A 25,256-nucleotide genomic window follows, 5' to 3' on the forward strand; every position below is an offset into this window, starting at 1 on the left:
TAGAACCTGGTCTTTAGTCTCACAGCCTTCCAGCCACTCAGGCTTCTTCTGTGTTTTTCAAAGATGCCAAGCTTGTTCCTGCCTTAGGGCCTTTGCACTGGCTGTTCCCTCAACCTAGAACAATCTGCCCCCAGGTGTTAGCTGGTCATGCGGGTTTCAGCTCAAATGTCACTCCCCACCCCCACCCCGCTCTTTAGGGCCACACTGGAGGCATATGGAAGTTCCCAGGCTAGGGGTCAAATCAGAGTTACAGCTGCCGGCCTACACCATAGCCCCAGCAATGCCGGATCTGAGCCCCGTCTGTGACCTACACCACAGCTCTTGGCAATTCTGGATCCTTAACCCACTGAGCAAGGCCTGGGATTGAACCCGAAACCTCACGGTTCCCAGTTGGATACGTTTCTGCTGCACCACTTCTCAAATGTCACTTTTTGAAAAAGGCCTCTGACTGCCCAGTCCAAAGTAGCCTCCCCCTCCCTCCCCACTCCCTTATCCTCTTATCCGCCCTCCCTCACTGAGGTTATTCAGTTATATAACTCAACACTTTTGACCACATGAAGTTGACTTAACATTTTTCCTTTTTTTTTTGACTGATGACATATGCAAATGGCACACATTTTTTAAAGTACAAGAATAAAATGTGTCCTTTACTTCCCTGTCACCTAGACACACAGTTCCACTTCTCCCCGGAGGGAACAAGTATTTCTACTTTCTTGTATCTTTCTACATAGTCTCTAAAATAGCAAACATAATATATACCCTCATTTTTTTCCTCATACAAGGTAATGCGTATACACACACACACACATACACGGTTCCATATCTTGCCTTTTATAAGTAGCAAAAATACCATGAAAGTTTTTTTATGTTAGTTAGTACATTATAAATCTGCCCCATTCCTTTTTTTTTTTTTTTCTTTTTCAGGGCCACACCCTCGGCATATGGAGGTTCTCAGGCTAGGGATAGAATCACAGCTACAGCTGCCGGCCTACACCACAGCCACAGTAACACCAGATCCGAGCCTTGTCTGTGACCTACACCACAGCTCACGGCAACGCTGGATCCTTAACCCACTGAGCAAGGCCAGGGATTTAACCTGCAACCTAATGGTTCCTAGTCAGATTTGTTTCTCCTGCACCATGATGGGAACTCCCCTTTTTTCTTTCTTTCTTTTTTTTAATGGCTGTACCCACAGTATATGAAAGTTCCCAAGCTAGGGGATAAAATCTGAGCTGCAGCTGCAAACTATGGCAGAGCTGTGGCAATACCAGATCCTTAACCCACTGTGCCAGGCCAGGAATCAAAATTGAGCCGCCACAAAGACAGCAGAGACAACACTGGGTCTTTAACCTGCTGTGCCACCCTGGGAACCTCTGCCCCATCCTTATTAATTTATCGTCAGCATTTTATTGTAATTACATGGATTTCCCTCAATTTGTGTGATTAATTCCTTTCTGCTGGACATTTAGTCCCTTTCTTTTCTTTCTTTCTTTCCTTCGCTATTGACCATAATGACCAATACTTCTATACATAGCTTTGTACTTACCCATTTTGCACTTCCGTAGGTATACCTAGAAATCCTGTAGGTATACCTAGGAGAGAAATTGTTGGTTAGAGGGTCTATGTAAATTACTGGATTAAAGGGTCTTCTTTTACAGTCTTAGAGTGCTAAGTTACCCTACCTAGTGGTCATACCAATGTGCTCTTACATGAGCAGTGAAATTGTCCTAGACTTGTGTTTGATACTCATTAATTGCCTGTCTCCTTTCTCTGACCATGAGAAGGATGGTGCCTTGTTCACCACTGTTCCCAGAGACTTGTACGCGGTAAACTGCCATAAATATTGGATGACCTAGGACTCCTCCTTGTAGATCATCCCCCAATTTTTGTTCTTCTAAGAATAGGGTCAGTTCGCCTATGATCCTTCAGTACACATAATGCTTGCTTTGTCTCTCTCCTCCCTGGACTGGGAATGATTTTTGCTTCATCCTTTTTTTTTTTTTTTCCCTAGTGGAATGACTGACACCTGAGTTGATGGAATGAATCAATGACTTTGCAGGCCATTCCTCACCTGAGAAACCAAAGGCAAGTTAAGAAGCAGATTAAGCTGAGGGGGCTCCAGGGGGAAGGAAGGGGGAGGGTCTCTGGGCTGAAAAGAGGGGAGATGGAGAAGCCTGGTAATTGTGTAGGGTTGTTCTGGCAGGAAGAACTCTCACAAGATGTCCCAGAGAAACAGCACTTCATCTCCCACCAGGACAGCATGACAGATGTCTGTCTCCACTGCCCTCTCTACCTTTAACCTAGGATTGTTTTCTCCATCAGGTGGGTAGCCATGGGTTTTCAAGAACCTGTGAAATGTTTGAGACCTGAATGACTGTTCAATGTTGGCTCCAAAATATGATAAGAAAACTACAAAAATATTTTATTAATTGTGTACAAATGTAACAATTTGTAGCAGTTTACCGGGTACAATTTACAGCAACTCAATTCAACTATATATAGTTATTTATAAATTTTATTGAATGTGGTCATTGCCACATCTTAGTATGTTTCACATAATGTAGAGGAGGCTTCCAAAATTGGAAACTTTAAAGTTCTAAAAAAGCCCTGTTTCTACCTCAGAGTTCTCTTGAAGGGAGAATCCCTGCTTTGTCAGTATTTTTATCCTCTTGAATTTTAAATTTCCTCATCTTTAAATAGGGATCCTCAAAAAGGATTCATCCAAGAATTACAGTAAGGACAAAACAAAATAATGTATTATTTTTAAAAATGGATCTATCACACAACATTGTAAATCAACTATACTTTCAATTTAAAAAAAAAAAATTTTAAGAAAAAGGAAAAAAAAGAACTGCCCTATCAGATGCAAAGTAGTATTAGCACTCAATTTTTTTCAGGTCAGCTCCTGGAGGGAGGGCTGAGGTTGTTTTGCTCATTTCAGCTTCCCAATCTATAGCAACTGGGTGCTCAACTCCCTGGGACACTATTCATGTTATATTTAACTGGAAAAGGCACCATTCACAGAAAAAGTAATGTGAATGGGGCACCCCTGAGTGCCATTCACAGAACATACAATATGAATGGTGCCTCCCGGAGATGTGCTTTGCCTACCTTGGTGCGAAGGGCCTAAGGCTCAGGAAACGTTTGCTGAACGGTGTGAATGAATAGAATCCAATTTTACTTTCGGTTCATTCCATCTCCCAAGATAAAAAGAAAAAGTTGGCCAGGGGTGGAGAGAGTGGACAGGAGGAAAGGCAGTCATTAATCTGCACCCACACTAATTATGCATCTAGCTATAAGGCGTCGGTGCTTCAATCAGACGGGTTGTGTGCTTGTGCTGGGGATAGAGTGGGGAGGAGGGGTGATACTAAAGCAAACGTCCTCCTATTCCCAAAGATCCTCCTCTTAATATTCCTTGAAATACTACACCTCCCTCTCCTACCTCAACGTCATCTGAATCACTCTGGTGATTTGACAGCCTTGGTTTGGCACACAAATTCTTACGCCGAATTACGTTATTCATTCACTTAAAAACAAACAAAAAAACCGCGTTCTTAGCGAGCGCCTACCCTGAGCCAAATTCTCTACTAGTACTGGTAGTAGAGTAGTAAAACAAGACAGCAGAGGTCCTCACTCTGCCAGGGAAAACAGACCACTGTATATCACCTTCCAGGTGTTATCACCCTCAGAAGTAGTCTTTATTTTGAGACTAGAAAAATCAGCAGGAGTGGGATTAAGAGTGATACAGACGGGGTAAAGCTAGGGAGCTTGAGAGACATGGCCCCTTGAAGTGGGTCAGAGGCAGAGTAGTGAGGGAGACCAGTAGGCAGGAGCCAGATCCTGCAGGGCTTGTGGAGTTACGATTTTATCCTGAGGTAAGTGAGAGCCTGGAAAGAATTTTAAGAAGGAAAAAGTGAAATGATCAAAATTGAATTTTTGAAATTGGAGCATGGGCTGGAGGGGGTTTAAGTAGAGGCAGGGAGATGTGTTAAAAAGCTACTACAGCTGCCTCGGTGACAGATGCTGATGACTTTATTTTTTTATTTTTATTTATTTTTTTATTTTTGTCTTTTTGCTATTTCTTGGGCCGCTCCCGCGGCATATGGAGGTTCCCAGGCTAGGGGTCGAATCGGAGCCGTAGCCACCGGCCTATGCTAGAGCCACAGCAACGCGGGATCCGAGCCGCGTCTGCAACCTACACCACAGCTCACGGGAACACCGGATCGTTAACCCACTGAGCAAGGGCAGGGATCGAACCCGCAACCTCATGGTTCCTAGTCGGATTCATTAACCACTGCGCCACGATGGGAACTCCCTGATGACTTTAAACAGGGTGGTGGTGACAGTGGAGAAGGAGAAAAGTGGACAGTTTCAGGTACATTAGGAAGTGGAAATCCGATAAGGCTGGGAACCGAAAAACAGCCCCAGTTCAAATTAAGAGACCCCGGAGAAAAAAGAACACGGATGTTGATAAAATACAACTTTATTTTGCTTCTTAACTCACCTGGCGTCTCCCTTCCCTAACCCTTTCGCACGTTTTATGCAGATAAGAATAAGACAGGAGGCGGGGCAGGCGCCCAGAAAAATCCGGGAACTTTTATTTAAACTAGGGTGGACGTCAGCGGAGAGTTTGCGAAAGAACACAAGGCACTTCCGGCTATCCCGGAAGTGAGAGAACTTAAGTTCCTCCGCCGGCGGAGGGCCAGGGTGAAGGGATGGCCTGGCGGACGGCGCGGCTGCTGCTGCTAGCCGGAGCAGCCGCACTAGCAAGCGGTTCACAGGGCGACCGAGAGCCGGTGTACCGTGACTGCTTGCTCCAGTGCGAGGAGCGGAACTGCTCCGGGGGCGCACTGAAGCACTTCCGCTCCCACCAGCCAATCTACATGAGTCTAGCAGGTAAGCCCCACCCCGCGGTAGACCCCGCCCATTTATCTTGGCCCCGCCCCTTCGCCCCCAGTTGCTACCCCTGCAGTGTGTGTTTTCGTTCCTCCCCTGAATCCATTATGAACATAAGATGAGTGGAAGCTCTGGTGATCCTCATCAGCCAGGAGCTTCATTTACTTTTTCTTACTTAGTCAAATGGGCATTTACCACCTCCTGGGTACAAATCCCTGGAATGACACTGAAATCAGACCAGGGTCCAGCCCTTAGGGACTTTGAGTCCCTACCTGGGACTTCAGCCTTCTCAAATACAAGGAAGAGGACAATTTATTTTTATTTATTTATTTATTTATTTATTTTTAGGGACGCACTTGCAGCATTTGGAAATTACCAGGCTAGGGTTGACTTGGAGCTGCAGCTGCCGGCCTATACCACAGCCACGGCAATGCCGGATCTGAACAGTGTTTGCAGTCTACATCACAGCTCATCACAGCAGGATTCTTAACACACTGAGCGAGGCAGGGATCTAACCCACGTCCTCATGGATACTAGTCTGGATGAGTAGTGAGCCAGGATGGTAATTCCTGCAGAGGACGATTTGAGCCCTAAGCGATTAAGCAGTAGGAGCATGTAGGGGAGGGAGGAATCATTTCTGGCTTTGAAAATGTGGGGGCAGTGATTGTTTTGGAACATTCTGTAAAGGAAGGGCTTCCAGATGGATACATTAAATTTAGATCTGTGGCCATAGTGGGCACTTATTCAGTTAATTTTCACAACAAACCTTTGAGGTCGATTCTCTTAACCTGATTTTTATAGATGGGAGACTCAGAGAGGTTTAGTGCCCCGCCCAAAGTCACACAGCTAGTAAGTGGTAAAGCAGAGTTTTCTGTTCTGGCTTGTTTGACTACAAGTGTGTTCTCTTTACTATCCGCTTTGCATGCCAGACAGAGGAAACAGAGAGTGGAGGCCCTGGGCAGATATGGGCACATCCAGCAGCTTGGTTTACTCAGGGAGCAAGGTGCATGAAAAGGAGCAGTGGGAAATAAAGTTAGAAAGGCAACATGGGGCTTCAAAAGTCAGACTGAAGAATTTGGGCTTTATTTCATAGGTAGGGCATAAGATGGCAAGGGTTCCTCCCTGGTGAATGAGAGCAAATCTTATGTTCAGGAAGGACAAATGTAAACCTGGAGTTCCCACCGTGACTCAGCAGGTTAAGACTCTAACTAGTATCCATGAGGATGCGTGTTCAATCCCTGGCCATGCTCAGTGGGTTAAGGATCTGGTATTGCCATGAGCTGTGGTGTAGGTTGCAGACTGGGCTTGGATCTGGCATTGCTGTGGCTGTGGTGTAGGCTGGCAGCTGCAGCTTAGATTCAGATCCTACCCTGGGAACTTCCATATGCTGCAGGTGCTGCCATAAAAAAGCAAAAAAAAAAAAAAAAAAAAAAAAAAAAAGGAAGGACAAGAATAAACGAAGGTGTTCACAGATGAGTCCATCTGATGCCAAAATCTCCATCTTGGGTGAAAGGCAAAGAGAAGAAACATCTCTATTTGCTCACCGTCCATTCCCGCTCCTAAAACACAGGCACACACACAAATCTTTCTCTTATGTGTGTGTTACACCATCTCTCATCCATTCCAAGCAGGCAGCTAGAATCTTCAGACTTCTCTCCAACCTGCAGAACCTCTTGCCTGTGTTTCATCTTGGGCCCCATTCCAGCTCTTTCTGCGCCTCCCCATGGTGGGGTAGTTCACTAGGTACTTTTATCTGTTTCAGGCTGGACTTGTCGGGACGACTGTAAGTATGAGTGTATGTGGGTCACCGTTGGCCTCTACCTCCAGGAAGGTCACAAAGTGCCTCAGTTCCATGGCAAGGTGAGTTACAGGGTCACTTGGTATATGGTGGGAGTGTGCTGGGAGTAAGATGCCTCCAGTTGGACCACACTAAGAAGGCCAAGGTGTGGGGGTGATGAGTGTGTGGGGCAGGTACCTGCTCTCCTCAAAATATGCTGGTTTTCAGAGCTCCCGTCGTGGCTCAGTGGTTAACGAATCCGACTAGGAACCAGGAGGTTGCAGGTTCAATCCCTGGTCTCACTCACTGGGTTGAGGATCTGGCGTTGCCGTGAGCTGTGGTGTAGGTCACAGATGCAGCTTGGATCTGGCATTGCCGTGGCTCTGGCCCTAACCCTAACCCTAACCCTAACCCTAACCCTAACCCCTAATTAGACCCCTAGCCTGGGAGCCTCCATGTGCCACGGGAGCGGCCCTAGAAAAGGCAAAAAGACCCCAAAAAATAAAAATAAAATATGCTGGTTTTCATGTCATCAGATGGGACCAATGTGTCCTGCCTCTGGATTTGGGGTAACAAGATCTGGGAGGCTTTGGAGTCTCCTCAGTGAGTGGTGCTGGCTTCTTAGGATGTTTGAGATACCCACCTCGCTACAAGGATAAATTCCCTGACACACACAACTGTCTCCACGGCACACTCTCTGTTGCTTACTCAGTAGCAGACTGGATTAAAATAATAATATCCAGAGTCCCCGTTGTGGCTCAGTGGTTAGCAACCCGACTAGCATCCATGAGGACGCGGGTTTGATCCCTGGCCTCACTCAGCGGGTTAAGGATCAGGCATTGCCATGAGCTGCGGTGTAGGTCACAGACATGGCTTGGATCCCATATTGCTCTGTCTGTGACATAGGCCAGCGGCTATAGCTCCGATTGGACCCCTTAGCCTGGGAACCTCCATATGCCGTGGGTGCAGCCCTAAAAAGACAAAAAGCCCAAATAATAATAATAATAATAATACCCTTTCAGGGAGTTTCCTGGTGGTCCAGCAGCTTAAGGATCCAACGTTGTCACTACTGTGGCTTAGGTCACTGCTGTGGCATGTGGCCAAAAAAATAATAGTAGTATCCCTTTAGATTGCCCTGCAAGGCACAGCTTGTTAATATCTTTTTTCCGTTTCTTTTTTTTTTTTTTTTTCCTTTCTGCTTTTCAGGGATGCACCTGTGGCATATGAAAATTCCCAGGTTAGGGGTCAAATAAATCACAGCAATGCCAGATCATTAACCCACTGAACAAGGCCAGGGATCGAACCCATGTCTTCATGGATACTAGTCGGGTTTGTTACCTCTAAACCGCAACGGGAACTCTGCTGATGCCTTTTGACCATACGATCTTGTTCTAGACCGTCGAGGTTGGCAAGAATTATTCTCCCCAGTTTGTCACAGAGTAAGCTGAGGCTCGGAGGCTGTGGTCAGTGGTAAAGGAGAGATTGTAAGGCCTGTCTTCTGGATGGCAGGTCTACACTGGCCCACCCGGTCTTTCCAGCACTGTGTGTGCTGGCCAGGATAGAGGGATGACCCTTGGCCAGGAACTGGAGGGGAGCTCGTTGACCTGAAGAGGGGCTGCACCTGCGGCTTTGGCCGGGGTCCGAGCTGAGGAACCAGCTGGGGACCTGGTGATGCCACAGGTCAAGAAGAGGTAGGTTGGGCCAGCCAGACGGTGCTTGCCCCTCAGGCCCCTGCTGTGTCCTCCTTTTTCAGTGGCCCTTCTCCCGGTTCCTGTGCTTCCAAGAGCCAGCTTCTGCTGTGGCCTCTTTCCTCAATGGTCTGGCCAGCCTGGTGATGCTCTGTCGCTACCGCGCCTCCGTGCCAGCCTCTTCCCCCATGTACCCCACCTGCGTGGCCTTTGCTTGGGTAGGTAACCTGGCAGGATTCCTGGTGTGCACCCTCCCCCAGGAAGGAGGAACTCTTAGATCCCCATTCTCACCCACCTGGCTTCCCCTCTGTTTTCCAGGACTAAAGTTGTGGCTATGGGGTGGTCAAGCCTGGGGGAGAAGGGGGGAGGTGCAGAGTCAGGCCTTCCCTTTCTAACAAAGTCCTAGGTCAGGCTGTTTGGGAAGGAGGGAGAGAGGAAGGAAACACCGGTTCTTGTGAAGCAGGAAGCCGCTAACCCCGCCCCCCCTCCCAGCAGGGAGATTTACAAACACAGGAGGGAGGAGGTTCCCCTGTGGCGCAGTGGGTTAAGGACCTGGTGTCACCACAGCTGTGGCGCAGGTCACACCTGTCGTGCAGGTTCGACCTCTGGCCCTGAACTTCTACATGGTGCGAATGTGGCCAAAAACAAAAACACAGAAAGGAGATGCGGGATACGGAGTATGCTGGGACCACAGGTCCTTTCAAAGACCACCCCTGGAGGGTTCAGAGCGCATCAGCGCCACCACTGAAACCTGAGGGAAACAGTTGCGCTCACTCATCTTCCGCCATCAAAGCAGCCATCATTCACGTTGTGGGGTGCTGGCGATCCAAAAGTATATAAAAATAGACAGGTGGAGTTCCCGTCGTGGCTCAGTGGTTGACGTATCTGACTAGGAACGATGAGGTTGCGGGTTCAATCCCTGGCCTTGCTCATTGGGTTAAGGATCCGGCGTTGCCATGAGCTGTGGTGTGGGTCTCAGACCGGGCTAGGATCTGGCATTGCCGTGGCTGTGGTGTAGGCTGGCAGTTGTAGCTCCGATTAGACCCCTAGCCTGGGAACCTCCATATGCCACGGGAGTGGCCCTAGAAAAGGCAAAAAGACAAAAAACAAACAAAAAAAAAAACCGGTCTCTGCCCTCTGACACTAATCACATAGGCACACAATTGGTGTAAGTGTACAACTATGAACAGGTGCGGTGGAGGAGAGCGCAGTGCTGCTCGGGCGTGCGATGGGATCTAGACCAGTCCAGGGACATCTCAAGAGCAAGGGGTGCATGCGGTAAAGTCACAGTGATGAGTGAATATTTTTGTTTGTTTGGGGTTTTTTTGGGTCTTTTCAAGGCTGCGCCCACAGGTATGGAAGTTCCCAGGCTAGGGGTCAAATCGGAGCTATACTGCCAACCTACACCACAGTCACAGCAGCACTGGACCTACGCTGCAGCTTGTGGCAACGCCAGATCCTTAGCCCACTGAGCGAGGCCAGGGATAGATACGCGTCAGGTTCATAACCCCCTAAGCCACAGCAGGACCTCCCGATGAATGAATGTTAAATAGGAGAATCCAGGGAGAGTAGGAGGACTCAGGATGCGCACGGACAGGAGAGAGTGCAGGTTCTATGAGGACCTGAAAGGCCAGGAGTCCAACTAAGCAGGAAGCCCAGGGCAGTGGTGTTGGGCAGATGGGTGGGTGATTGGTGGGTGGAGCCGGGAGGTGGATGGAGATAGAGGACCCAGGCCCCTGAAACACTTCAACTCTCCACTCTCAAAGCCACAGGAAGTGATGAGGGTTGGAGAGAAGGGGCTTCAGGATTAGATTTGCTGTTCTGGCTCCTGTGTAGAGAACAGGTTGGAGGGGGCAGGAGTGGACGCAGGGGCCCAGTTGGTGGTCTTAGCAGAGGGCATGGCAGCTAGACATGAGAAGGGGGTTTTAAAGAGAAGTGTGTTTGAGCTATGTTTTGGAGGTGACATTAAAATGTTTTAAAAGGGGAGTTCCCGTCGTGGCGCAGTGGTTAACGAATCCGACTAGGAACCATGAGGTTGCGGGTTCGATCCCTGGCCTTGCTCAGTGGGTTAATGATCTGGCATTGCCGTGAGCTGTGGTGTAGGTTGCAGACCCGGCTCGGATCCCGCGTTGCTGTGGCTCTGGCGTAGGCCGGTGGCTGCAGCTCCAATTCAACCCCTAGCCTGGGAACCTCCATATGCCGCGGGAGCGGCCCAAGAAATAGCAACAACAACAAAAAGACAAAAGACAAAAAAAAAAAAAAAAAAAAAAAAATGTTTTAAAAGGAGTTCCCATCATGGCTCAGTGGTTAACAAACCCAAGTAGTGTCCATGAGGATACGGGTTCGATCCCTGGCCTCGCTCAGTGGGTTAAGGAACCAGCATTGCTGTGAGCTGTGGTGTAGGCTGGCAACTGTAGCTCTGATTGGATCCCTAGCCTGGGGACCTCCAAATGTCGCAAGTACGGCCCTAAAAAGACAAAAAAAAAAAAAAAAATTTTTTTTAAGTGTTAGAGTTCCCAATGTGGCACAGTGGGTTAATGATCCGGCTTATCTCTGTAGAGGTGTCAGTTTGATCCCCAGCCCGGCCCATTGGCTATGGCATAGATCACAGCTCTGGCTCAGATTCGACCCCTGGCCCAGGAACTTCCATATGCTGTGGTTGCCATCCAAAAAAGAAAAAAAAATTTTTTTTTTAATGTATTTATATAACAAATGCATACATAGCTCTTACTGTGTGCCAGGCACCATTCTAAGCATTTTATAAATACTAATCTTGTTAATCCCATAACAAGCCTTTGAGGTAGGTAGTATTGTTGTCCCCAGTTTGCAGATGAGCAAACCAAGGACTGGAAAGGTTAAGAAACCTGCCTCAGCAGCCAGGGTTTGAATCCAGCCTCTGGCTCCAGCGTCTTACCATCCTGGCTGTGCTGATAACTCAAGATGAGCAGAAAGGAATCAAGGCTGACCCCCGTGCTTCTGCTTAGGAGACAGCGATAGAAACTGAGTAGACGTGACCACCAGCGGGGGACTTGGTGACAAGGGGGCGGGTCTAGGCTGGAGCCCTGAGGAACCCCAAAACTTAATGGCTGAATAGAGGAGGATGAACCAGCAATGGAGACAAAGGAGAGGCCGGAGAGTCGGGGAGGTGGACAAGGAAGCAGTTGTGTGGTTGGGGAGCCCTGGCATAAGGACGAGAAGGAGAGCGTGGGCCGTCCTCCCGAATCCTGGCCCCAAGGTCTCTGAGGACCTTGGGAAACTCAGTGCCAAGGGAAGTCGAGGCTGAACCTCAGACATGAGGGATGGGGATTGGAAGGAGGGCAGGAAGGAAGCTGTTAAGCCTGTGGGAAATGTTGGTTCTCTCCAGTACTTCCCATTCAACAAATAGTAATGCTGATTTTTATCGTTGTTCCCATTGTGGCTCAGCAGGTGAAGAACCCAACTAGTATCCATGAGGATGCAGGTCTGATCCCTGGCTTTGCTCAGTGAGTTAAGGATCCTGTGTTGCTGTGGCTGTGGCGTAGGCCGGCGGCTGTAGCTCTGATTCAGCCCCTGGCCTGGGAACTTCGGAATGCCACCGCCGCCGATGCGGCCCTGGCAAGAAAAGGGAATTGATCGGTTGTGGACCACAGATCACGTGACGGGCATTGTCTTACGTTTTGTACCTAGGTTTTCGCATTTACTCCTCATAATACCACCGTGAGCTCTGTGGGAGGCCCAGAAGGGGAAAAGCTTGCCCAAAGGTACCCGCCAACAAGGTGGTGAGGGGCAGAGACAGGTTGGCGTCCAGGGCTGCCTGGCTCCAGGGCCTGAGCACGGCCCCTCTCTGGGCTGTCTCTGTGTGCCCCTCCAACTGTGTATTGAGCGCTTGCCATGGGCGGAGATGGGGGTCAGTACCGGGTGTGTGTTTTGGGGGGGGAGTGGGAGCCCCTGCCCCAAGGAGCTAAGCCCAGTGAGGTCTAGCCAGTCTGGGAGGCAGAATGGAGGCCGAGGTGAGGAGGGCTCAGGGAGGGAGCCCTGGGAGCTGTGAGGTGGGGAGACCACGTCACAGGGTGGAGAAGGCTTTCAGGGAAGCCCAGGGATGAGGAGAGGCTTCAGCTTCAGCTGGGATGAGCAGGCCGGGCAAGGCTTAGACACACGGCGGGAAAGGAGGCTGGGTTCCGCCCTCCAAGCTGGGGGCACAGCAGGAGCAAAAGGTGCAGAAGCCAGACGGTGTCGGGCCTGGACAGACGGCCTTGGGAAGGTCAGCCTGACCTTGGGAAGGTTAGCTTGACTACAGTCGGGGCGGGGGGGTGCGGTGCTGAGTGCCAGGCTGAGGGGCAAGGACTCCTGTGTAGGCAGGGACCTGGCATCAGCCCACTGTGTCCCAGGCGTGGGTTTGATAGAACCACTGGGTCCTGTTCCAGGCCTCAGGCAGAGAAGGGAATTTGGTCCCAGTCAAGAAAGCAGGAAGGGCGGGAAACCGAGAGAACCCCTCTCCCCTCTTGGTTGGGGTTGGGGTTCTTCCAGGGACACTGCTTGTCTGGCCCACTCCCCATAGCGCCCCCTGGCGGTACCTGCCCCTAGTAGCACAGGCCAGCACTGCCTGAGCTTTCTGAACAAAACTCAGATCCTCACCGGGCTGAGGGGGCCTCAAAGCGTCCCAGCCTTTGTCTTCATGACGTGTGCCAGAGGCCACTGGTCACTTCACAACTCTCCCCTGATCTCCCTGATTCTTGGGCCTTTCATCCCACTGGCGTCGGCCACTCAGTTTCCTTCTTGGCGAGGGTCACTCCTCCCAGGTGTACCCTGGGGTCTGGCATGGCCTAGGGCCCTCGGGGACAGGGTAGGAGGTGGTGTTAGGTTGGGAGAGGATAGGTGCCTGGAGCTGTGTCTTAGGGTGCCCTACATGATGAGGTGTCCTGGGACGTGGGGCCCTTGCATGCCCCCAGCAGGGCCCTTGGGGGACGGAGGCCCAGTGCCCACACTCCCTTTGATGCCCTGGTTTGGATTTTACACTTGAGCTTTCATCCTGCCTGTGTTTGCAAGAGGGAAGGATCCTGGGCTGCATGGAGGGTGTGGTAGTGGACTTTGTCCAGGGCTGGGTTTTCTGGAGTGAGTAGGGCTCCTGATTTCTGTTGAGGTGGTGTGAGAAGGCCCCTGCACCTGCTCCAGGTTAGGTCTTGGGGAGGTGGGGGGGGGGGGGGAGGCTCTCAGTCTTTTTCTCCAGGAATTAGCAGGGCTAGTGAAGCTTGGGCACAAGAAGCCTTGACATTTAGACCTGAACTTGGGCTGGATAGCAGGCAGGCTTTGAAGGAACCCACCAAACTTCTGCCCATCACAGACCTATGACTTCATGAACTACAGCCTCTGGTCTTGGCCAAAGCTCCAAGGCCAAGGCCAAACCAGTTCTCTGCTCCTTCATCCAACAAGGAAAGGTCCTCAGGGGTAGAAGTGAGGGTGAGGGTGCCAGGAGAGCCCAAACCGTCTCTGCAGGTGGGGAGCCTGACAGATCTGGCTCCCTTGGCATCCAACCAGTTTCATGGTGGTGATATTTCTGTCCCAATTTTCTTATTTTCCAACAGATGGGACCCTGCCTTTGCTGGGGAAACGATGAGAGGAGATAGGTTAGGGCTACAGCAGAATGCAGGAAGGACTTCCCAACAGTCAGACAAGAGCTGTGGAACAGGCGATGGCAAGAAATCAGGGAATCCTTTTTGATGGTGGCAAAAGCCCCCCTCTCCCATCACAGTCCACTTCTTCCCCACTTCTCTCTCAGGAGTGAACTGGGGCAGGCTTGCCCGGCCTGAGGCGGGGGTGGGACACTGTGGCCTCAGGGGTTGGGGGGCGCCCAGGATGGCAGCAGGCATCATATTTAACATTCTGCCTCCCTCACTTCTGAGACACTGAGCTATTTAAAGACCCACTTGTCCCCAGCACGGTGGTGTCAATGACAGCCCCGAGCACTGGGGCTTAGCTCTGGGGTCGAATTCCTGACAGATCTGGCTCCCTTGGCATCCAACCAGTTTCACGGCGGTGATATTTTTGTCTCAATTTTCTTATTTTCCAACAGACTGAAACAGCCTCCTGCTCCCCCTCCGCCCAGCCCTCCTCCTCCTCCTCCTCCTCCTCCTCGTCCCCCTCCCGTTCCACCCGCCTTGGCACCCTGCCCCCTGCCTCCCCCTTTCCTCAGTGTTTACGCGAAGCTCTTGGCGCCCATGGCCCTGCAGGCCTGTCTGATTGGCAGTCACCCCCCCCGGCCCCCCCATCCTACTCAGGCTTGGCCGAGGAGCAGGGAGCAGCCATACGCTCGGACTTGCCTTCCTGCCGTCCACACCCCTCCGTCCCTTCGCTTGGGTCCTGAACACAGGCTCCGAGTGAGGAGAAGCCGGGTCTCTTCAGTGCCTCCTGGCGGGCCAGTGGCTCAGGACCCGGGAGGAGGGGGCTCTTCCTACAGCTGACTCTATTCTGGGATCAGGAGCCCCCTGGGCCCCATGGTTTGTCCTGGAACATGGCGACCTTTGAGGAAGAGGAAGGGGGAGGGGTCCCTGGACATGATGAAGGAAACTGACATCCCTGGGCCACCCCCTGTGTGCCAGGCCGCAGTAACAGCCACCACTTCCTGAGGGGCTTCTTTGTGCCCGGCGTTCTGCAGACGTCATCCTCAAGAGCCTCTGGTGCAGTGGCTGCTGTCATTAACCCTGTTTTGTAGGTGAGGCTCAGAGAAGCTGTTCCTTTGCTCAAGATCACACAGCGATTTGGGGGCCGAGGCAGAATTTGAACTCAGAGGCCGTCTCGTTATGTTATGGAGGCTCTGGGCATCCTGCCCCCAGCAGGAACTGTGGGATGGGCCTAAGCAGCTGTGGGGAGCCCACTCCTTCTCTGCCTAGCCTTCCCTGGCTGGCAGGGAGAATGGGAGGCCCACTTGGCCTCTTTGGCCTCGGGTCTGTGAAGTGGTGTGAGGGTCCCAGGCTGGTCAACAAGCCGAGGAGAGGTAACACCTGATGTTTAACCTGTCCTGGGAACTGTACTTCTATTACTCGTTCAGTCCTTCTCAATACTGTGATTATTCCCCTGAGGCACAGGAAGGCTAAATAGCTTTCCCAAGGACATACAGGAAATGCAGAGCCAGGATTTGAACTCTGGCAGTCTGGCCCTAGGTCCTGCATTCTTTTTTTTTTTTGGGGGGGGGGCGATCTTTTTAAGGCCACAGCCATGGCATATGGAAATTCTCAGGCTAGGGGTCGAATCAGAGCTGCAGTTGCCAGCCTACACCACAGCCACTGCAACGCAGGATCCGAGCCGTGTCTGTGACCTACACCACAGCTCACAGCATTGCAGATCCTTAACCCCCTGAGTGAGGCCAGGGATCAAACCCTCATCCTCATGGATACTAGTCGGGTTCGTTACTGCTGAGCCACAGTGGGAACTCCAGGTCCTATGTTCTTAATGACACTGTCTCCCAAGTTCGAGGCGAGCGTCAGAGAAGGAGCCCCCCCTTGAGGAATGGGACACTCCCTATGGGAGAGGGGACTTTTCAGGGGTGCAGAATCCAGGCTTCAGGTGGGTCTCTGTAAATGGAAGGCACCCCAGGGAGGCAGTCAGATAGAGGACCAAGCAACCCTGTACCCCCATCCCATAGAGCTCAGGGCTAGCCCTGTGCACCCCCTCGCCCCCCATCCGCCACTTAGCTCAGTCCTCTTGTCACCTCCCCCTTCCCGCTGTGGGTGACAAGGAGACCTGGCTGGCTGCCATTCCCTGCCACCTTCCCCTCCACGTCCCTCTCCCACTGGCTCCAAGGCCACTGTCCTCACCAAGGATCACCCCCGCTCCTGGCCTGCCCCGGAGGCCTGACCCACATGGGGGCCTGGGCCCTGTCTCCAGCCCTGCCTGCTTCGCGCCCCACACCGACCCTGAGGATTGCAGACTTTGCGGGAGCAGAGTCCAGGAAACTACCCCGTCCTGTCCCGTTTTCCAGCCCCCAGATCATGCCTCTGTCACCATCTCTGGGGAAGGGGTGGCACCAGGGATGGGACAGGGTGGCCAGACTCAAAGGAGGAAGCAGCCTGACCTGGATAATCACCTGACATCAGGGCTGGAAAGGGGACAAAGGAGCCCCTTGGCCAGCCCCTGATTGTCCCCCGGGGAAGCTCGGGCCCAGGTCATGAGGAGCATAAGCAGCAAGAGTCGCCTGGGACCCAGGCCAGACAGACCTACACCAGGTTCCCTGAGCCTCCAGAGACTTCCAGGGTTGACTGGCTTTGCAGGAGAGCCCTGGCCTCCCCTGCACTGCCCTTCCCCTTTCCTCATAAGGCCCCAGTGCCTGCACTAGGGAACCCATCCTGCTCTCTGACCTTCCTGTTGCCAACCAAATGGAGAATGGCTTTTTAACCCTGCTCCCTCTGTCCCCTGCCTGCCCAGTTTTCCTGGTGTCCTCGGCCCCAGTGAGCAGCTCCTGGTCTTTGCCCGTCTCTGGCAGGCCCATACCACACTGGTGCCTCCCTCCCTCCCTCCCTCCAGGGCACTCCGGGCCAGACCGTGGCTGTTTCTTTCTTTGACCCATTGTCACTGGTTTCCCAGCTCTTCCACCCCAGCCCACCCTTCTTTCAGTAAGTTGGGCCTCTTGCCATGGATGCAGCCGTCCCTGAAAAAAGTGCCGGCACCAACTCTCACGAAAGCCAGGGCTCCTTTGCAAGATGGTCTGCACTCTCTCCTGGCACTTAATTTCCAGAAAAGAGGCCTCAGATGTTCCCTTGGGCCCTGGCCCACCACAGCCCCTGCAGCCTTGCTTCTCTGCTCCGCCCAGAGCTCTGAGCAGCAGCCACTGGCCCAGCGGGTTGGGCCGGCCCAGCCAGGAGGAAGCCGGTCGCAGCTGGCCGGGCTCCTCCACGGAGACTCAGCCCCAGTGGGATCTGCCTGATCTCCCTCCCTGCCTTGCTTGCTCCAGACACACCCCATGCTGGCCCGAGCCCCTCCACCCCACCCACTTCATTCCCGCTCCCAGAGGCTGAGGTCACCAGCTCCCCTGGCCCGGGTGGGGCTGTCATCACCTGCCAGTTGGGGGAGGAGGTGAGGTTCCCCGGGGGCTGTTGTCTTAGCCATTGAGTAACCGGGGAACTTGGCTCTGCCAGAACTGGTTCCCAGGCCAGGCCGGAACCCGTGGAGGCTGCAGCCCCCCACGGCCTCGGGAGTTCGGGCAGAAGCTGAGCCCAAGGGAACCAGGCTGGGAGGGGGCGGCGGGGCTTGGGTTTGTTCAGTCACTGGGCTCCAGGGCCAGGGACTGCGGGTTTCTCAGATCTGTAGCTCCCCTTCCCCACAGTGAAATGGATGGGAGCCCTCTGGGGGGCCTTGCCCACCACGGGGGCGCTTACTCACCAGCCGCCTCCTCCCTCCTCAGGTCTCCCTCAATGCTTGGTTCTGGTCCACGGTCTTCCACACCAGGGACACCGACCTCACAGAGGTGAGCGCCTCCCACTCCCTCCTCTGCCTGGGACAGCCCCGGAGGAGCCCAGGCGAGGTGGGGCAGAGGCGGCTCTTCCTTCTCCGGACTCACTCGGTCTCCGGGTCTCCCGAGCACCTGCCCTATGCTGGGCATTTCAGATCCGTGAGTGCACTTGAGCCTCGCTTCACCCGTGAGGCAGGTGTGATTATTGGCCCTCCGGCCTCAATGCAGCAGCTGAGCCTTGGATGGTTGAAAGCACCTGCCCGGGATCGGGCAGCCAGTGAAGGGGTGCAGTTGAACTTGAGCCCACAGCTGTTGAAGTCCAGACGGCACTTGTGAGTTCCGCAGTACGCTCTGCCGTCCTGCAGTCTTGGCAGGCACCCTCTACCAATACCTCTAAAGGCTTGCTGCTGCGCACATTTTTAAAAAAATTGTATAATATGGGGAGTTCCCAAGGTGGCTCAGCAGATTAAGAACCCAACTAGTCTCCCTGAGGACACAGGTTCGACCCCTGGCCTCTCTCAGTGGGTTAAGGATCTGGTGTTGGCATGAGCTGTGGTGTAGGTTGCAGATGTGGTGTAGGTTGCAGATGTGGCTCAGATTCCACGTTGCTGTGGCTGTGGCGTAGCTGCAGCTCCCATCCCACCCCTAACGTGGGAACTTCCATATGCCGCCGGTGCGACCCTAAAAAGAAAAAAAAAAAAAAATTGTGTCATGTGAATACAGGGTTAGTGTGTTAAACTCAGGTGTGAAACAACCATAGAGAGAAAAAGCACAAAGAGGAGTTCTCTTGTGGCGCAGCAGGTTAAGGATCTGGTGGTTGTCACTGACTGCAGTCGCCCAGGTCACTGCTGTGGCTCAAGTTCGATCCCTGGCCCAGGAACTTCTGCATGCCTCAGGCGGAGCTGAAAAAAAAAAGAGCATGGGACGTGTCCCACTAGGAGTCCCACGTTAGATTATGGACAGGCCTCGGCTGCTCCCCCCGCCCCCATCCCTGGTGGGTCCTCTGTGGGCTCTGCCCTCCATGAAGCCTTGTCCATCACTACTCTGCTCACGCCAGCCCTCACCAGTTCTCCTTGTCCTCAGAAACTGGACTACTTCTGTGCCTCCACTGTCATCCTCCACTCAGTCTATCTGTGCTGTGTCAGGTGAGCTTGCCTTAGCTGCTACAGGGGCAAAGTCCGGCTGAGAGGGGTCACTCAGCTCTCCCTTGGGGGTGTCCTCCCAGGGCTTCCTTCACTGTCCCTCACACACCCTCCGGAAGGTTCTGGATGGGGATCAGTTCTGCAGTGGGGCTGAGGGCCCTCGCTCTTTCCAAAGAGCTGTAGCGCTTGGCCACAGTCCCCCTCCCCAAGAGCCTGGAGGCCTCCCCAAGCTGGCCTGCTGTGATGGGGGAGAGGGGCCGTGGCACCCCCATACTGCTGAGGCGGGGAGGGGGGCTTCAGAGAAGGCTGCTGCGGGCACCGGCCGCCCTGCGTCTGAGTAGCTCTGGGTGGGGAGCAGGACCGTGGGGCTGCAGCGCCCAGCCGTGGCCAGTGCCTTCCGGGCCCTCCTGCTGCTAATGCTGACAGCGCACGTCTCCTACCTGAGCCTCGTCCACTTCGACTATGGCTACAACCTGGCGGCCAACGTGGCTATGGGTGAGGCTCGTACCACCTGCAGAACTGCTGGTTCGGGGCAGAGGTGGGGGCTGGTGCTTTTCCCAGAGAAGGAGGTTCTAGAGAGACCCTTGGGGTGAGGGGAGGGGAGAGAATTTGCGGTGGGAGAGGGGAGAGACTGAGGCTGCTCCGAGGGACTAGAGGAGACTTCCGGGGCGGGGTCGGGGTGGGGGGGAGAAGGAAGTCCAGGGAGTGAGCGTCTCCCTGCCCCCACCTGCACCCAGGCCTGGTGAACGCGGCCTGGTGGCTGGCCTGGTGCCTGCGGAACCGGCGGCGGCTGCCTCACGTGCGCAAGTGCATGGTCGTGGTCCTGCTGCTGCAGGCGCTGTCCCTGCTCGAGCTGCTCGACTTCCCGCCTCTCTTCTGGGTCCTGGATGCCCACGCCATCTGGCACATCAGCACCATCCCTGTTCACGTGCTCTTCTTCAGGTGGGTGCTGCTCCCTGCCCAGCGCTTACCTCTTAGAAGCCTCTGCACGGGTCACCCACGGCCAGCTTGCCTGCACTACCCCACCCCGCCCCCAGGGGACGCTCTCAGGGCCGAACCTCAGCAGGCTCCTCCCTTGACCCACAGCTTTCTGGAAGATGACAGCCTCTATCTGCTGAAGGAATCAGAGGCCAAATTCAAGCTGGCCTGAAGGCCCTGGAAGCGAATCTCCCCCCTTGGGAATCCCGTTCCTCCATGCTGGCTCCTCTTCTCCCCACCAATCCTTGAGATGATTTATATTTTCCTTTTAGCATCTTGCATTTGGACATGAAGGGTGTGGGCCCAGAATCATGTAACATGCCCGCCCCCTTACTTGCCCCCACATGGCCCTCGCAGGTCTTGGCATCTGTTCAGACCTGGCCTCTGTGTATCTGAGGCTAGAAGGTGGGCAACCCCTCTGTCTTCAGTCCCAGGAGCTGAACTGGGGTGGAACTGTGTTCTTCACTCGACAGAGAGGAGAGCTGCCTCTCCCTCCCTGTCAGACTCCTCCTCACATTCCTTTACTGCCTGGGGTGGTTTCCAGAGTCCTCTGTCCTGCGGGGAGTTCAGGTACCACAGGCCTTTGGGGATACAGTGGGGAGCTCTTCTGTTACCCCGGTGCTCTCCTCCAGGGCACCACTAGGTGGTGCTAGATGTCTGCTCTTTGGCTGCCCAAGTTTCAAGGCAGGTCTCTCTCCCCATGGGATCTAGAGGAACCATGCTGTTGGGATTGGGGAGCAGTCTCTCCCAGATGCCCAGGAGGCCTCAGCACACTCCCCCTTTGGGGCCAGGGCCCCAGAGAGCCCAGGATAGGAATCCCTCTGGCCCCTGTGCTGCTATGCTTGTTGGGAGCCTGCATGTGTGTGTGTCAGGGAGACCAAGTGGGTAGGTGATGGGATAGTGGACGTGGACCTGGGATGTGTGGGATGCTGAGTGGGGCTGTGTGTGCGTGTGTGAGCACTCGCCTTGTGCATTGTGGAAAGTGAGGGGGAGAGCGTGTGAGTGATTTTAAAGTGTGTGTTGGAGTTTCAGGTGTGGCTCAGCAGAAACGAATCCTACTAATATCCATGAGGATGTGGGTTCCATCCCTAGCCCTGCTCAGAGGGTTAAGGATCTGGTGTGGCTGTGGCTGTGGCTTAGGCTGGCAGCTGTAGCTCTGATTCAACTCCTAGCCTGAGATTTTACATAAGCCGCAGGTGCAGCCCTAAAAAGCAAAAACAAACAAAAAAAGTGTGTAGGGGGGGCAGGTGGGTTCGTGGGGGTTAGGGGAACATGCATGGACCGAGTGTGAGTGCAGGTGAGTGTGAGTGTCACACAGTTAGGGGCGGTTGGGGGGAGTCAGAGCACCTCAACAACCATTTTCTGAGCACCAGCTCTGCACAAAGCCCCAGGCGACACAGAGACCTAGGTTGTCCCCAAGATCTGGCTGAGGGTAACGGTGTCCAGGCTGCATGTCGGTTTATGTGTTCCTTTCTTTTGCCCACCTCTTTACAAACCTCATGGGGCTCCCGCACAACCCAGGATCATCCTCCAGCATCAGCCCCCTGAGAGGCAGGGGGAGGAAGGGCAAAGGGGCTCCTCCTTGCCTAGACATGGTTGGCCAACTTCTTGGCAGTGCCCTGTCAGCTAAGCCCCTTTGCCACTGCCTGACCCTGGGGAGGGCGGGGGCAATCTGAGGGAAGAGGGAAGAAGGCTTGCAGCTGGGTCTGGTGTCTGGTCTTCCCAGAGGCAGGCAGGCAGGCAGGGGCCATCCTGTGCCTGCACCCTGGTAAAGGTGACCCCTGCCAGTTGTCAGCAGCCATAGCACATTCCTGCTCCACGAGGATAGAATGTGGAGCTCCAGAAACTTTCCATCCAAAGGCCATCTCTGGGATCGGACAGGGAGTCTGGATTCTTGTTCTTTCCCTACCCTCTTGCTCCTCCCTGGGGGTCGGGGCACTGTGCCAGGACTCCAACCTCAGGGACTTGGGTGGCCAGTGTTAACTTCTTTTGATACTAAGACCTCTTTTAAGGTAGGAGGGAGAGCAGCAAGAGACATTCTTAATAAACCAATTCTCAGCCTCACCTACCCTTGTCTGGCTCGTTCGTGTCAGTAGGGCGGGCTGGAGGGAAGGAGACAGAGCTGGCTGGAGGCAGCAGGTGCATGGGCTCTCTACCTGCGCCCGTGGGAGTGGAGATGGCAGGGCCCAGACTCATGGCAACAGCAGAACTGGGCTGCTGGTGGGGGCTGGGGGGACGGAGCTGGTGCGCATCCCTCCCAGCTTCCTTCCCTGCCTTTGTGCCTGGATTATAACCCCGCCTCCTGCGTGTTCCACTTGAATCTCCTCATCATCCCCTCCTTTGGGCTCCTCTAGGCTCCACTACTATTTATTCGTTCTTAACCTCTCTGAGCTTCACTGTCGCTGCGTGAGGACTGAATGGACCGAGCAGGTGCCCGGCACACAGTGGATGCCACGTGAGCTCCCTCTGACCCTGGCCTACCTTAGTTTGGGAAGGATGAGTGGTACAGAAACCTACCTTCATGGAAACCTCTAGGGGTGGGGGGGCAGGCCAGGGTGGATGCCTCCCCAGACCCCCACAACGCAAAAGAGATGCCGGCCCTTGTGGCTTCCGAGGAGAGTCACTGACTACACTTGCACCAGCTGCAGGGACTTATTTCTTTATTAGACGTCACCTCAGATAACAGGGACTCGGCGTGGGTGAGGGATGCCGGCACTGGGTGTGCTGGGGCCTCACACCCCCACCTTCTTCTGGGCCCAGGCAAAGAAGATGCCCTTGACATCGTCCACGCCTGTCCGAAGGTGGGCCGGCATGACATAGGTGCGCAAGTCCCGCACCTCGTAGCCGCTACGTGCCAGAGCCTCCCTCACCTCCTCCTCACACACAGGCACCACTGCCAGCCTGGCCTCCCCAGCCAGGTACCACGACTCCTCCAAGGCCCCGATGAGGAGCAGGTGCCCTCCAGACCTCAGCAGTGTGGTGATGTGGTCCAGGGCCCGCTGGAAGCTGGCCAGGTCTGGACTCACAGCCTCCAGGCAGAAGGCAGAGACCAGGGCATCGGCAGGCAGGGGCGCCAAGCTCCCGGTGCCCAGGGGCTGGGGCTGGTGCACGTCGATGGGCAGGATCCGCTTCACCCTGGCTCGCAGCTGGCGCTCCTTCTCCTGGCAGGATTCACTGGGAGCGGGAGGCAGGGTTAGGACCAGGGCTCTGGCCTCCCCTGGCTCTGCTGCCTCCCTCTGTGGGAAACGCCCTGCCGGGCCCTCGCTCCCCTCCCCAGCCCTTACCCCTTGCCCTCGATGAGGCAGACGTGCTGGCTGTAGACACTCCAATCGAAGGCCCCGGGCTCTTCTCGCAGCCAGAGTCCCAGCTCCTGGCGGTTCACCTCCAAGAAATCAGTCATGGTGATGTCTTCAAAGTGGGCGCAGGCGCTGAGCAGCTGGTATATGGTGGGGCCTGAACCAATGTCGATGAGGGCGCGTCCAGACACCTCACCTGGGTGGGGTAGAGGAAGAGGGTCCTGGTGCCAGGCCTGTGCCCCCACGGCCCCCTGCTTCAGTCACGGCCTCCCTTACCTGCTGCTCCTCCCCTGCTCTGTTCCTTCTCCCTAAGTGTCTCTGTCTGGAAAAAGCATCAGCTGTAGAGCTCGCCTAGCCAGGGTCTGAGTCCTGGCTCCACCATCGACTGACTTACCTGGGGAACAGAAGTGAACCTCTCTGAGACTGAGATTCTACCACTATAAAGTGTAGCTACCAGTGAGGATGGGGGGGGCCGCTCAGACTCCCCCGCCTCTCATGTGATACTGCTCCTCTTCCTCTTCTGTTTTCACCTCCTTAGCAGCTACCCCCGTCTGGCTCTTGCCTGCGCACCCCTTTAGCTCCCTGATGACTTATCCTCAGTGTCCCCCCAGCACGCTCACCGGTCGCGAAGGTCTGGGCCAAGCAGCGCAGCTTCCAAGGCCCCACACCATCTGGGCTGCTCAGGTCCCCCCGAGGGGGCGCGTAGTTGTTGCGAAGGTAGGCGCGGGGCTCGAAGTGCTGGTAGGCCAAGGCGACCGCTGCCTGGCCTGGGTCCGAGTCGGGGGCCGCGTCCGCAGCGTGGCTCTGGCCTGTCCCACTCATGCTGCTGCCGCCGGCCGCCCAGTCCCCCGCTCGCCTTTATCTGCAGCCGGACCCCCGCCTGACCCCTCCGCTGCGGGGGCAGTGGCTAAGCGATGAGCCGCCTGGGGCCACACAGGCTCTGTCTCCCCTACCCCATCCATCTCCTTTAGTGTCCAAGGAGCAGACACGCGGGAGGGGGGACCATCCGTCCCCGCCCCTGCTTCGCAGTTGCTCTGGCTGCCCTCCACCCTTTGCCTCACCTGCCCTGGTCTAAGGCCAGCTTCCGCACCTGCCCCTCAGCTTCCTACCCCCAGACCCCCTAAGACCCCCTGCATCCGCCAGACCCAGCACCCCAATCCTCTTCTCCAGCCCTCGCAGCCATTCACCCCTTTTGCTCGACATCCCATCCCTTCTCTTTTGCCAGGGTTGGAGTTAGCCCTTTCTCACCCCAGCTGCCAGCACGCCCCACCCAGGGCCCAGCCCGCCCCCCACTCCCCCGCCAGTCTTCCCATCTCTGGGACACCCTGTCCAGTATCCACTCCCCTTTCTTATAAAATCACCTCAATTCCCCTTCTCTGCCCCTCCTCTAGCCCTCTCGTCCCTGTCCTCCAGCGTTCCCCCCCCCCCACCGCCCCTCGGCCTGACTCCAGAAAGGACAGTCCGTTCCAGCCTCCGCCACGTTCGCCCCGGGGCCCCAGAGCGGAGCCCGGGCCGCTCCCGTCAGATGGCAGCAATGATAGGGGAGGCGAGCGAGGCTAATGCACTTAGCGGGCGGAACAGCCTGGCCTCCCCTGCGGGCCCTGCGGGCTCGGAGCTGCGAATCCGGGGCCATCCGAGGGCGGGAGGCTCGGGACGTTCCCGCCAAGGACTCCGGTGAGGTCAGAAGGGCGCGGGGCGCAGTCTCCGGGCTGCCAGGGCCACCAGAGGGCGCGGTCTGAGCCTTCGGGCGCCAAGGGATTAGGCGTGTCGCCGGTCTGGAGTCTGACCCCTCTCATCTCCCAGCTCAAGCTCCAGCTCCCTCTGGGGCAGGCCTGCAGACAGATGGCTTGGCGCTCCAGGTACCGGGCCGTCAGGATGCCAGGTCTCCCCTCCCATCCCCCCAAATGGGAAGTGGATTCTGCGACATCGACTCCATGGTCTTCCTGGAGTGGGACCCCTCTGGTGATGTCTAATGCCCCTCTACCCTGGGTAGGCCACCAGCCCCTGCCAAGATGGGCCCCTGGCCTCCTCCGTGCCACTCGCCCCCCCTTGTCCCCA

At 54.8% G+C, this 25,256-nt stretch overlaps 2 protein-coding genes across 6 annotated transcripts; one reads left to right on the forward strand and one right to left on the reverse strand.

Moving 5' to 3' along the window:
* The first annotated feature begins 4,670 nt into the window (after positions 1-4,670).
* Positions 4,671-21,966, forward strand: PGAP3 (post-GPI attachment to proteins phospholipase 3). 4 transcript variants are annotated; one of them, XM_084984677.1, is made up of 8 exons: positions 4,671-4,896; positions 6,659-6,756; positions 8,427-8,579; positions 17,735-17,941; positions 18,866-18,927; positions 19,283-19,419; positions 19,662-19,866; positions 20,011-21,966. In XM_084984677.1, the coding sequence occupies exons 1-8, from the start codon at positions 4,716-4,718 to the stop codon at positions 20,072-20,074; spliced, it is 1,107 nt and encodes a 368-aa protein (XP_084840803.1). In that variant the 5' UTR covers positions 4,671-4,715; the 3' UTR covers positions 20,075-21,966. The 4 variants fall into 4 exon arrangements, with proteins under 4 accessions (XP_084840803.1, XP_003131568.3, XP_084840804.1 ...); XM_003131520.6 differs by having other exon boundaries at positions 17,735-17,797; XM_084984678.1 differs by lacking the exon at positions 8,427-8,579.
* A 579-nt stretch (positions 21,967-22,545) lies between these two features.
* Positions 22,546-24,020, reverse strand: PNMT (phenylethanolamine N-methyltransferase). Of its 2 annotated transcripts, XM_084982557.1 has the most exons (4): positions 23,819-23,954; positions 23,475-23,592; positions 23,187-23,394; positions 22,546-23,076 (listed from the first exon to the last, which is right to left on the reverse strand). In XM_084982557.1, the coding sequence occupies exons 3-4, from the start codon at positions 23,300-23,302 to the stop codon at positions 22,635-22,637; spliced, it is 558 nt and encodes a 185-aa protein (XP_084838683.1). In that variant the 5' UTR covers positions 23,303-23,394; positions 23,475-23,592; positions 23,819-23,954; the 3' UTR covers positions 22,546-22,634.
* Between the last annotated feature and the right edge of the window lie 1,236 nt (positions 24,021-25,256).

Source organism: Sus scrofa, chromosome 12 (genome assembly GCF_054392235.1).
Source record: "Sus scrofa isolate SSC_HxYL_T2T_F1_AM1 chromosome 12, Sscrofa_HxYL_maternal_Yorkshire_Landrace_v2.0, whole genome shotgun sequence".
Lineage (NCBI taxonomy): Eukaryota > Metazoa > Chordata > Mammalia > Artiodactyla > Suidae > Sus > Sus scrofa.